Here is a 13071-nt window from a genome sequence, read left to right as displayed (position 1 = left end):
TTCTCAGAAGTATAGGTAAGGCTCCTAAGAAAGGAACTTTAAATAAACCTCTCCAGCAGAGGCTGAATTTACAAAAGAAAGATCATATTTATCTTCTTTGGAAGCAGATATGAAGAGAAATTACCTTGGAAAACAAGGTAGTTAAAAATGAGGAGCACTAGTAAATGCAGACAGCTGACACTGGTGGATAATGGTGAGGGCTGGCTAGAGGACTGAACCTGAAGATGGGCAGGGGCACACTCGATGTTGGTATGATGTTCATACAGCCTCCATTTTCCCTGGGAATTGAAGATCATTCTGTTCATATAATCCTAATGCATTATAAATGAATAAACCCAACAGCATCCCTACCCATGAATTACTGCAGCGTGTCTGTTTCCCTTCCAGGTCTCAACGCTGAGGTGGTCTATTCTCTCTCTGACTCTGCCAATGGACACTTTTCAATTGAGGAAACCACGGGGGTGATCCGGCTGGAAAAGCCCCTGAAGGACTCGCAGCACTCAGCCTTTGAGCTGACAGTCTGTGCCACCGACCGGGGCAGCCCGCAGCCCCTCTCTTCCCTCGGCACTGTCACTGTCTCTGTTGTGGATCTCAATGAGTACCTGCCTGTTTTCCTGGCCCCTGAGTACGTGGCCATGGTGAAAGAAGATGTGGCTGTTGGTACAGAGGTCCTCAACTTGTCAGTCCTGACGAGGGACAATGCAGAAAACACAGAGATCAAGTATGAAATTGTGAACGGCAATGACCACGGGAAATTTCAGCTCAACTCAAACACAGGTAAAATGATCTTGTGCCCGAGCAGGTCCAGGATGATCCAACATCAAAGGATGTCTTTGTGTGCATCTTCTCTGGTTCTTCCCCATTTGGCTCCCGCTTCTGCTTACCCCTGTCTTTACACATCACAGGGGTAGGGAATACAATCTTCTTTTCTACTTCAAATTTTGCTATCCAAGACACTTAAGGAGTGATCCAAATCTTACTGAAATTAATGAAAAGATTCCTCCTACATGTCCGAGACCTGAGGCAGGCCCATGTCAATCAGGGATGCATGGAGAACAGGATAAGAAAATTTTCCCACTTCAAAATTCAGGAGGAAGTGTTTTCATTTAAAAACTCTTTCCATCAAGTTTCCACGAGGAACCTGCTGCCCAGGGTAACAGGCAGCTTTATTGAGTAGCACTCAATGAACATGGATAATAGCACCCTAACCATGGGCAGGTGCTGAGCCATGATTACCAGCCAAATAAAGCCCTATTCTGTTTGCACAGAGATGTGATAAGAGCTGTTATCAGAAGGCCAGTGCTAACTCCCTGAAATGAGCCCTTGGCTGTGTCAGCAATGACCTTCTGCCCTTGGCTGTAACATCCTCATCAGTGGCTCCTCAGCCTCTCTGGTCACAAGGCTCTTTGTAATTCTTCCACATCAAGGGGGTCAAATTTAGGTCAGCTATTGTTTCAGCTGGCCGTTCAGCAGTTGCCTTGGCATATCTGCAGTATTCCAAGAAATCTCATGTGCCATTCATTTGAAGGATTTTCTGTCCTTTCCTCCCCATCTCTCAACGTAGGTGCCTTATACATCAATGGGAGCCTGGACTTTGAAGCAAGTCACGAGTATTACCTGTCCATTGAGGGCACGAGGAAGGGCTCAGCCTCTCTCAGTGATGTGACCATGGTGGTGATTAACATAACTGACATTAATGACCATGCACCAGAGTTCATCCAAGATCCCTACTTCACTGACATTCGGGAGGATGCTGCCATTGGAGAGGTCATCCTCACGGTATGACTGAACCACGCCAGCTGTCTTTACCTCGGTTTTATTTGTGCTATGCAATATTCACTCCTCTTGTGCACTTTTCTTTTCCTTGGACACAGTGACCTCAGTGGGCTTGTGACGTTCAGCATCTAAGATTAAAGACTTTTAAAAAGGATGATTGGCAGAATTCCTGAAACTCCACAGGCATGGAGAACACTTTGCCTTATAAAACACCTTTAAGTGAAAATTAAGAGTGGGCTTAGGAGCTTTGAGAGAACATCCCAAGAAAGCAAAAATGCCTGAAAAGGGACAATGCCCTTGTGAACTGGGGAAGCCAGAGGCTCCCCTGGGCAGAATAGCAGAGTCCAAGGTGATGTGGAGTTCCCTGTCCAGCCTGTTACCATCACAGGGGTGGTAAAGTCAGGAAAGGGACGAGGAGAAAGCTGAGGAAACTGTTGTCTTGAAAAATCTATTGGATGACAGTTATTTGAACCACCTTCCTTTCCCCTCCTCATTTGAGGCAAGCTCAAACCAATACCCTTAAATGACAAAGTGGTCCCATTTCTCCATGGCATGTCCTTTTTGGCCCAAAGGTCCTAGTGTTTGGTTTTTTTTTCTCCAAACAGGTGTCAGCTGATGACTTGGATGGGTCCATGAACAATCAGATCACATATTCCATCGTGGAAGGGAACCCACTGGGACACTTTGCCATTCAACCCAAAAATGGGCAGATCAGCATTGCCAAGCATTTGGACAGGGAGGAGGTGAGTTCAGGAAAATGAGAATAAGAAGGCTGAAACAGATGTGCCCCAAAAGACTGAGAGAGAACAGCTTACTCAGCTACCTGCTGTTTTCTGAATTATTTGCTCATAATATTGTAGGTAGAAGACAAGGCAATAATTTGTTTTCTAGACTCACGGATACTGCAGTAGGAGGCTGGGCTGTAGGAAAGGCAGTATAGAATCATAGAATGGTTTGGATTGGAAGAGACTTTGAGGATCAGCTAGTTCCAACCCCTTCCATAGGCAAGGACACCTTCCACAGCTCTGAGTTTTGGTCTCAGTATTGGGGATGTTGTTTGTGGAAACCAACATGGTTGGGTTCTGCTTCTCTGCATTAGAGAAAACAGATGTGGGGACGAGAAATGTGACTTGGACAATCTCTTACTCATAAAACAGCAGCAGATTGTCTCAGCCTGCCAGAGTTGAGAAGCCTTTGGATAACACTCTGAGGCACATGATGGAATTCTTGGAATGTCCTGCATAGGAACAGGAGAAGATCCTGATTGGTCCCTTCCAGCTCAGCTTATTGTGTGATTGTATGATTCTTAAACCATTATTGACAGGTGTTTGCCCAGCTTAGTTCCATCCATCTTTGCCAAGTTTCTCTTTTCTCCAACTGTTGTGAGGCTGATTTAGTTTAGCAATGAGCTTTGAGTGAGATTTATGGATGGAGAGCCTTAGCCAAAGGCAAAGCTGTTGTGGCCATGGTGCATGACCTCAGGCATTTCAACAAACTGCATCAGAATAAAACTGTGATGTGAAAAAGCCACCATTCTGCCATTTCCCCAAGTAATCCTGCTCTACAAATCCTCCAGATCCCCAGTTACTCACTGACAGTTCGAGCCACGGACAACGGCCACCCTGCTCAGTTCAGTGATGTCCCTGTGCACGTCCATGTGTCTGATGTCAATGACAACCCTCCTCGCTTCTTCCAGCTCAACTACAGTGTGGTGGTGCAGGTAAGCCAGGAGACAGTTTGTTCTCCCAGTCCCTCTCATTGCACTCATTCCTAGGCTGCTGTTGGAGTAAAGTGGACAGACAGTGATGAATCCTGTTGCTGCTTTGTGCTCTGTGTGTTCTAGGGCAGGGTGGGATTTGTTTTCCTGTTCCTGATCCAGCAGCTCCTGGGGAAATGTAGGTACCCCTGGGCCATTTCTCTTTGCTTGCCTTCCTCCAACAGAGTCTTTCCCCATTTCAGGAGAATGCTCCCGTGGGGACAAGTGTCCTGGAGCTGATTATGAGTGACAGAGACTCTCCAGAAAATGGACCACCATACTCGTTCCAGATCACCCAGGGCAATGATGGAAAAGCCTTTGAAGTCACCCAAAATGGTCTGCTGGTGACATCGTCTGTCCTGAACAGAAGAGTGAAAGAACAGTACCTATTGCAAGTCCAGGTAGAGCCTGTGTTACTGTCCTGGTGTCTGAATTCCCCAGCCAGCTTAAGTAGCAATAAAATGCGATTAGCATGGCCCAGCTGAATGAAAACATCTCTGCCTTTGAAGAAATCCAATCCAGGCACAAATTTTGCAGCTTGGAGCCAGCTGCAGAGCTCATTTCTCCACACAGTCTGCCCACAAGAAGCAGGGGGCCAGCTTCTGTGTTGATAAAATCAGATAATATGATCATGAACAATACTCTGTCAGCAGTTTCCTTAGACAGATGCTTTCCCCATAATCATTCTAGTGAATTCCAATTTAAAGTGAGACCTGGATCTGGTCCTACAAGCTTTCTCTAATTATCCTTGTCATTTAAGAAGTGGTTTCAGTTCCTCTTCAAAAAGGATTTCTATTGTTGCAGAATGAATTCATTATTTTTCAACATTATCAGTAGGGATAGTCCATTACAAACAAAAGGATAATAGCATGTGAAGTACATACTTCTTCAGTAATGGCAATTGTTGCAAAAGCTGGGTACTATTATATTACAAACCTCAACCTCTAACTGCTTAGCATTTGGGAGAAATTTATCCCATAATCTGATTATTCGCATTTTTCTGTTTGAGGTTCCTTGACTCAATGCTAGACAGACATTGTCAGAGGTGGGACAGGGGCTTAAAGAGCCTGGAAGGTGAGCGAATGTGTTGATGTGCGTAACTGCTTTACATCTCTGTACACTCAGTTACGCGTGGCACCACAATGACTGGCAACATCACAAAAAATTATTAACCCGAAGGAATATTCAGAGCCACTCAGAGGTGCCTCAGCTCTGCTGAATGCACAGGGAAGTGAGTGTGACCCCATCACTAGCAGAAGGCCTCAGTCAGTCTCCAAGGCCTTATCAGTCTGCTCCATCCTTCCCTAAGGAAGGGAAGCTGCTCTTTCCCTAGGGCCTTCTCCAGGCAGAGCTCCAACACGGCTGCCAAGTTTTCCCATTCCTTCTTCATTCCCAACCTGCTGCCTGAGAGCTTCTGCTCCCTGAAAGGCACTCTCCTTTGCAAGAGCTCACCGGTTAGGTGAGGTGACAGTGCTGTAACAGATCCTTCTCTTCTCCTTGCCAGGTCTCCGACAGCGGCATCCCTCCCCTCTCCTCATCTGCATTTATAAACATCCAAGTGACTGAGCAGAGCCAATATGCCCCCTCAGCCCTTCCCCTGGAAATATTCATCACCACCAACGAGGAGGCCTTCCGAGGCGGCGTTCTGGGCAAGATCCACGCCACGGACCGGGACCCCCACGACACGCTGGTGTACACTCTGGTGGCACAGGTGCCCAAGGAGGGGCTCTTCTCAGTCGGGGCTGCGGATGGGAAGATCATTGCTGGGGACAAGCTCCCCCACGGGCACTACCTTCTGAACGTGACGGTGAGTGACGGAACGTTCACAGCCACCACGAGCGTCAGCGTCCACGTGTGGTGCTTCACTCAGGAGGCCCTGGACAAGGCCGTGGTGCTGCACTTCCGACACCTCTCCCCCGAGGAGTTTGTGGGGGACCACTGGCGCAACCTGCAGAGATTTCTGGGCAACATCCTTGTCACACGGCGCCAGAACATCCACATGGCCAGCCTGCAGCCTGCAGCTGCCTCAGATGGAGTGGATCTGCTCCTGGCTGTCGGAGAGCCACACGGCTCCTTGTACGAGCCGCGCGTGCTGGCCAGCAAGCTCACTGGGTCAGCTGGGGAGATGGACCAGCTCGTGGGGCTCCGGATGAAGAAAGCGATCCACGTGCCCTGTCACGGGTCAGACTGTGCCCACCGTGTCTGCAAGGAGACCATCCAGCTGGACCCAGGCATGATGTCCACGTACAGCACGGCCCGGCTCAGCGTCCTCACCCCACGGCACAGCCTGGAGCAGATCTGCTCGTGCAATGGTGAGCAATCCTTCTATAAACCTGGGCATGTTGTGTTTTCCTTCAGTACATTGTAGAGCACCTGGATTTTCCCTGGAATTAGGTTGCCCAGTGACCAACAGTTCTGCCCACAACTTCAAAGACTTTAAAGTCTGAAAGTTTCACATAGTCTCTTTTTAAAAATTGATCTCCTGTAGCATTTAATAACAGCAACATCTGTCTCTCTGATTGGTAAAAGTCACTGATACTTAGCAGGAAATGAAGGTCAGTGATCAGAATTTCTTATCTGTGATCTCATGTGTTGATCCTGGGCCTGGCAAAGCACAGAGTAACTGATAAATTTGAGGAAAACAAAATAAAGTATATTTGTTATACTGGCTCTAGGATACTTCAATAAATAATTGGAGGGAGCAGGGATCAGTGACACTAGGGCAGGAATGTAAGGGGATACCACAGAATAATATAAAAACTTACTAAGGACGGAGAAATTCAAGGGTGTTGTAGACCACGCTGGGGGCACCTTGAAGGACAGAAATATACAGGCTGATATTTCAGAGTTGCTTCACAGTTGAGTACATAGAAGAAATACTGGGATTTCCTCGTGGGGCTGTGGGAGATGCAGTGCAGGGATCCATGGGTTGCTGGGGATGGGACTGCTCCTGGACAGTTGTGGCATCAAGCTAGCCAAAGAGGCAAGACTTGGTACAGTGCATAGCCTCAAAGTGCCACAGAGATGAGACCTTTCTTTCACTCTCCTTTCAGGAACAGCTGTGAGGTTTGGGGGCCACAGCTACATTTGGTACCAGCACTCCCAGGCTGGCTCCTGGCACATGCACTTTCGCCTCAAGACCCACCAGCATCACGCAGTCGTGTTCCACGCCAACGGGAGCGACCACGCCACTCTGGAGGTGGGTATGGCACTGCAGGGGGACTGCTCTCCACAGCTACAAAATCCTCACTCTCTCAGGGAAGGGAATCACAGAAAGAATATGCGAAAATATGTACCCTTAGTAATTTGTGAAAGACAAGACTTGGGAAGACCAAATGAGAGCCAAGCACAGTTTGGCAATTGCTGCAACCACAAGGGGAAATTGTCCTCTATACATGTAAGTGCTTGTGTTGGTCTCTGGTGTGACTTCTGGTGAAGTCATCAGACACCCATAGCAGGTCTACATCACCTTCTTTCTTGTTTCTTCATTCCTCTCTTGCATCTCACCTCTCAGGACAAAGAATTTATCAGGTGGAATTGTCCACAAACCAGTTTGTTTCTACTTTAGCAAAGGGCAAACTTTCTTCCATACCTCAAATTAAAAGTCCTTTACAATAATGGACAGAAAAGACAGAATCCAAAATTTTATTCTTCACACACACACCCCTCTCTTTTCAACCACTTTCTTCAGATGGTTTCACTATTTTAGACACCTGCAGAGACAGGAATATTTTATTCTGATGGCTCTCCTCCCATCAGCTGAACACTGAACTTACCAAAGCATTCAAAGATCATCTCCCTCTTCCACTTTGGCAACAGAAGGAAAGCAGAAGATGACTAAAGAAAAGCTGTTTTATATATTCCTCATCAACTAAATTCAGACTAACTGGAGACTAAGATCACAGGACATGCTTACCAGCTTACAGAGATTTGTCCTTGAGACTGATCACGTTGAGATCTACACACTATAACCTACCTGGAAGTGTTCATCCTGTTCTTGGATTTCCCCATCCCTTCTCATGGTTTCACAACCCTATCTTCCTGCTGTTCCATCTTTCCACAGTTACAAAAGACCCACTCAGACAGGGAGCTGCACAGCAGCCAACCCCCACGCACATGCCTTTTGCACATATTTCAAGCTCCTGCTGCCACAGCCATCACTCCTGAAGAGCAAGAGCAGAGAAGTATCATCCATGTGTCCTGCACCCATCTCTGAGAGTGACTTTAGGCTGAACTGTAAAGGGCCAGTGTGAAAAACTTCTCATTAAGGGTCTCATGATTTCTACCTCACCTCTGGGAAGGAGAGTCACCAAAGAGTTAATCAGAAGGAATTCAGCACTTTAGATGGTGCTTAGGAAGTACAAGATGGCAAAAAACTCCACTGATCAGGGCCACCACAGGGAGTCAAGGCTCATTATTGGTGGAGTTCAGTGAGCCCATGATCTCCTGTGCCCAAGCTTGTCTCCACAATCTTTTCAATAGGAAACATTCATAAAGCCTCCTCCATAAAAGTGCCTGTGAATAATTTCTTTCCTGACTCACTTTATTAGCAAATCTTGGGGATAAAAAGGTTTCTAAACCACCTGGCCTGATAAAATTGAAGGAATTCCTCAAGATTTTAAACTTTGTAGACTGAAGTACTCCAGGTATGAGCCAAAGCCTTGAAAGGACCATAAGTGGTGGTTTGTAGATTTGATGAAGAGCATGAGCTCTCCCAGGAGCATGCCTATCACCACTTTTCCAGTCTCTAAGCTCTCCTGATGTTCAGAAATAGGTTACAGGAAGAGGATGGCAGACCAGGCAAGCTGGGAAAGGCTTGGCAGTGTGTCAGTTCTTGCTCCAGGGAATCGAGTTCTCAACTGTCTCCCAGCCCCAGAAATTGATAAGCCAAATCTACAGACCCATCTGAAGAGAAATCATGTTCCTGCAGATGAAGTGAAGTGACAAAGTTCTCTGGTGTGCTTGCCAATTGTGCAAAGGGATTTACACACGTGTTGCCCTGAGGCCCTTCCATGCCATGTGCCAGCTGCTTCTTCTTCTTTCTTCCTTCAGCAGTTGCTCTCTCCTCCCACTGGTATTTATTTATACCATGGGCTTCTCTAAGAGTTAGCTGTTGTCCTGCTCTGCTCCAGAGTATCCCCTTCATATTCTGTGTGGGTTTCTCTAGAGTCAGGGTAGCCCATAATCATTGCTGCTCTTCTAACCTCTTCCAACAATCAAACCCTCCTCGCTCTCTCTAATGTCCCCCAGGGACATCTCTCCTGCCTGGGATCAGTTGCTTGATGTTACATAGCAGCTCTGCAGGTTTCCCACCAGCACTTCATTCCATCTCTTTCCTCCTTTTCCACAGGTTCTTGGCTTCTGTGAGAGAGAGGTTTTATCAACAAAGCACTGGGGAGATAAAGGTGAAAAAGGGGTTTAACCCTGTCTTCACCCTGAAACAACACAGCTGACTTTTCCTTTCTCTGTCCTACATGACTTTTAAAGATTAATCTTGGGCCAGAAATAGGAATTTCTGATGTCCCAGTTTAATGCAGAGGACGTTGGTGTGGTTCACTTTTAGCAGCTCAGTACCTTGTCTCTCTCCAGTCTGGTGGAGATCAAGGATTGGATTGCAGCACATATCAGTAACTTTGGCCTGGTTTTCCAGCATGGGTACAACAGGAATTCCTTTCTCTGCCTCCCAAGTCCTGCTTTTTCCTCCTGAGAAAGCTGCCAGTGCTTTTCCTCAATAAGATTCTTTCACCACCCTCACCCCTGCCAAAGGGGCAACTGCTCCAGCACCTTCCCCACCACCAATGAGACAGTGAGAGCAGAACAAAAGCCACGTGGCCCAGAACAAGAGTCCATCTGTGACTGGTGGTGCACTTATGGATAGTCTGAATGCCAGGGCTCTGATCAGGGTCAGGAAGGTGGGAGAAAGGGCAAGCAGCTGCAGCTGTATGATCCAATGGCTCTGTGACATGGAAAGATGGGCTTCCCTCCTTGCATGCTGGTCAAAGGCTGCCAGGAAGAACCACGGGTGAAATTGTGACAGAGAGGCGAGGGTGTTCTGCAAAATAAAGGAGTTGCGGTCCCTTAATTGATCCGGGCATAGGTTAAAAAAGGTGAAAGGGGTTGCATTTGGTACTTCTTGGAATCAGAAAATTGGGAGTAATCCCAACTGTCAGTGTGAATGCCAGGAGAGAGGGGAGCAAGCAGCAGGACAAATGAGACCCCAGCCACCCATGTCACAGCTACCTGTAATTCTGTGTTTTACAGATGGTTAATGGAGTGCCTCACCTTGGCTACAGCTGCCAGGGGAGCTCCTCTGGGAACCTCTCCTCCTCACGGTTTGTGAGCGACGGTGAGTGGCACTCGGTGTTCCTGGAGGTGAAGAACTCTTCCATCCGCCTGCTCATCGATGGCCTGGGCAACGCCTCCCTCCAGCTGCCAGGGACCTGTGGTGTCCCCCAGGGCAGGCGAGACCTGGTCTTTGGGGGCCTCCCAAAGTCGCTGCAGTCCCAGAGGGTCACACAGGGGTTCAGGGGCTGCCTGGACGTGGTTGCAATCAACGGCAGAGAAGTGGTTCTCCTTCCAGGGAAAGGGCAGTCGAAGGAAGTCTTGGAGCAGGTGGGGATAAGGCAGTGCTGCTCCCCCAGCGGTGCCTGCAGCAGCAACCCTTGCCTCAACAACGGGATGTGCTCCGAAACTCATGGAGGAGGTACGTGAACATCCCACTCAGAGCTGTGGAGAGCAGTAAGTGGTGAGGGGGGGAAAGATGCAACAGCTTTATTATCCCTGTGGAGGGGCTATTCCAGAGGGGAAGCAGAGATCCTCCATCCCAGGGCACCTCAGGTGACTCAGTGCAGCAGCAGCTGCAGGGTGTGAGATCATCATCCTGGCTCTCACCAGTGGACCATTGGCCCAGAGGGCAGGAAGGTGTTTCTGAGGAGCGTGCATGACATAGGAGAGCAGAGTGTTGCCAAAAACTCAAATGCGTGTAGAGATTCCACCCACCCCCTCTGCATCCTTTTTGCTTAAGGAGCTGTTAACAAGGCTGGAATCGGGCAAGATGGGATCATGTGGTGATGGTATCTGGGCAGAAACAAGCCAAGATCTTGGACTCTTCCCACTGCAGTGAGCAACTCCCCAGGGCTATGCAAAGGGATATGGGAAAACTGTAAGCTCAAATCCAAGAGTCCCAGGCTAATGTGGGGTGCACACACCCAAAAGAGGTTGGATAGCAAGCAGTGTCCCTGCTGCCCCGTTCCTGCCATCAGGGGCTCCTTGCAGTGAGCTGTGTCACAGGGACAGGGGCTGTGAGCAGAGGAGCTGCTCCCAGTGATGTCCACCCATGTGTCACTGCCCTACAACTGGTTGTAGCTGCCAGCACAGCAGGGCTGCACCCCATAACACCCTCTATGAGATGGGTACTGCCTGTGCCTCGACCCCTCTGAGGGGCAGTGGGGTGCTTCCCACGCTGCTGTGTGGGGCAGAAGCTGCTCCTGCAGCTCTCTGGGCCCTTGCCAAAGCACACCCTGCCCGGCGAGCAAGTGAGGACAGAGGAGGCACCACCTTCCCCTGCCCTGCCCGCTGCCTCTGGGAACAAGATTCCCAGCCCTGTCGACTCAGCAGCTGCCTGGTTCAGGTGAACTTGTTTGACACCAGGTGTAAATGTACAGAACAGTTAGTCTGGCTGGCACTCACACCCCAGCCTTCAGACCCTCTGCACAGAAAACCTCTCTGGCTGGGCTGGAAGGAGCTCAAAGCTCATGAGGGGAAAACACATCTCTGCTCTAAGTCAAGGCATCCCCTGCTTTCATTGCAGAGAGAATACAGTGGGAGGGATCATCCAGCACCTTTCCCATAGTTTCCTTCCAGGATGAACAATTTCTCCTGCAAATGGCCCAGCTGGCCAGGAAGAAGCCTGTGGGAAGGGATTGCCCAAGGGAATGTTTATTTGTGAGGTTATCTTGGTTCCCTGAGTGCCATGGGCTCAGTCCTGGGGACCTGGGCAGGCAGCGCTAGCTCCTGCAGAGCTGTGCCCAGGGATCCCAGTGAGTCCTGCAGAGCTGTGCCCAGGGATCCCAGTGAGTTCTGCAGAGCTGTGCCCAGGGATCTCAGTGTGGGATTACAGCACAGGCAGGGACTTGCCTGTGGGAGCAAGCCTGGGGAACCACGTGGCTATGTGAGAACACAGCTGTGGGGAGAGCGCCCAGGCCACGCCAGCACCACAAACACAAGTGAGCCCCACATCCAGGACATGTGTTTGGGCACGCACAGCCCTGTGGGCAATGTCCAGCACCTGCTGCACCAGTGTCAGCATGTCCTTCTGGTACAGCCACTGATACACATGTGGGAACAGGCCCAGGTTGTTTGCCCTGTGCTCTAAAGCAGGGTTGTTCAGCTTGTGGATGAGTAGCAAAGAGTTTTCAAGTGTGCTGGAAGGTGCAAACTCTGAATTTCCCTCGCAGCAGCACCAGCCAGGTGACGAGCAGGAGCCCAGCACAGCCAGGGACGTTCCCATGGTTCAGGGCTATGCTAAACAGCAGCCAAAAGCACAAACAGAAGGAGCCCCTCTGAGTCCCTGGCTGTGCTGGGTTTCTCTCTGCCTGTGAGCAGACATCTCCTGCAAGCAGGAGAAACTCGGCATGTTGAGACAGGCACTTCATACCACCAGAACTCGCAGGACCAAAGATTTCTGAGAACAACAAATTACAGGGGATTGCACTCAACAGTCAGAAACTGTGAATCAGCCAGCCAAGTTCCCCTTCCTTTATCCCAGATTTGTCCCTCAGCTTCACCATGCAATAAAGCTATGCCCTGACTGCATCTCTGATCTGTGTCAGGAGAGGACAGGCTTGACTTGTTGCTCAAATAGCTCCCTAGTGCCACTGTGTTGTTCGAGAATGGTCACCCAGACTTCAGCAACCACATCAGGTCCTGCAATGAACCCACCAGCCCTCCAGGGATGGTCTGGGTGTCCCAAAGCACCTGCTGCAGCAGCAAATTCCTGTGCCTGGGTAGCTGTGCAAGCCCCCTGTGGGGGCCATCAGCACCAGGCTCTGCTCCTCCCTGTTCTTGCCCATTTTTCCACACGGATATGTTCACTCTCACCCTCTCCAGGTTACACCTGCATCTGCCCCGGGCTGTTCTCTGGTGAGCACTGTGAGCTTGGGGACAGTCCCTGCGAGTCCAAGCCCTGCCTGCATGGGGGAACCTGCACCCTCTCGGCCACTGGCTACTCCTGCCACTGCCCTGACTGGTACCTGGGCGAAAGGTAAGGCCTGGGGGGGCTTTGGGGCAGGTGACATCCCATGATGGGCTGAGAACATGAGCATTGCGCCTTTCTGGAGCCCACCAGATCCACACGCTCTGGGATTAATTGCAAATGCAGGCACCTGAGCATTGCAGCCAGGAGGTGCTGGAGGCAGAGCTGAGCAGAGCAGGACACAAATAACTCTGCCATCGTGTGGCCACTGCCCCTCTGAGCAGGAGGGAAAACAGAAACGTCTCTGCTTGCAGATGTTTTGGTGCCTGCAGGTGCTGTGGGGCAG

The 13071-nt window shown here is 49.6% G+C and overlaps 1 protein-coding gene across 2 annotated transcripts in view; it reads left to right on the top strand.

Moving 5' to 3' along the window:
- FAT2 (FAT atypical cadherin 2) overlaps nt 1-13071 on the top strand; it is a 57079-nt gene that overhangs the window by 39490 nt on the left and 4518 nt on the right. For both annotated transcript variants that reach the window (XM_030957425.1, XM_030957424.1), the window contains 9 exons: nt 388-777; nt 1565-1779; nt 2382-2519; nt 3353-3496; nt 3736-3933; nt 5037-5844; nt 6586-6731; nt 9794-10235; nt 12641-12794. In XM_030957425.1, the coding sequence (XP_030813285.1) occupies nt 388-777; nt 1565-1779; nt 2382-2519; nt 3353-3496; nt 3736-3933; nt 5037-5844; nt 6586-6731; nt 9794-10235; nt 12641-12794 (2635 nt within the window). The remainder of the gene's footprint in view (nt 1-387; nt 778-1564; nt 1780-2381; nt 2520-3352; nt 3497-3735; nt 3934-5036; nt 5845-6585; nt 6732-9793; nt 10236-12640; nt 12795-13071) is intronic.

Source organism: Camarhynchus parvulus, chromosome 13, assembly GCF_901933205.1.
Source record: "Camarhynchus parvulus chromosome 13, STF_HiC, whole genome shotgun sequence".
Classification (NCBI taxonomy): Eukaryota; Metazoa; Chordata; class Aves; order Passeriformes; family Thraupidae; genus Camarhynchus; species Camarhynchus parvulus.
This window is presented reverse-complemented; position numbering and strand designations above follow the sequence as displayed.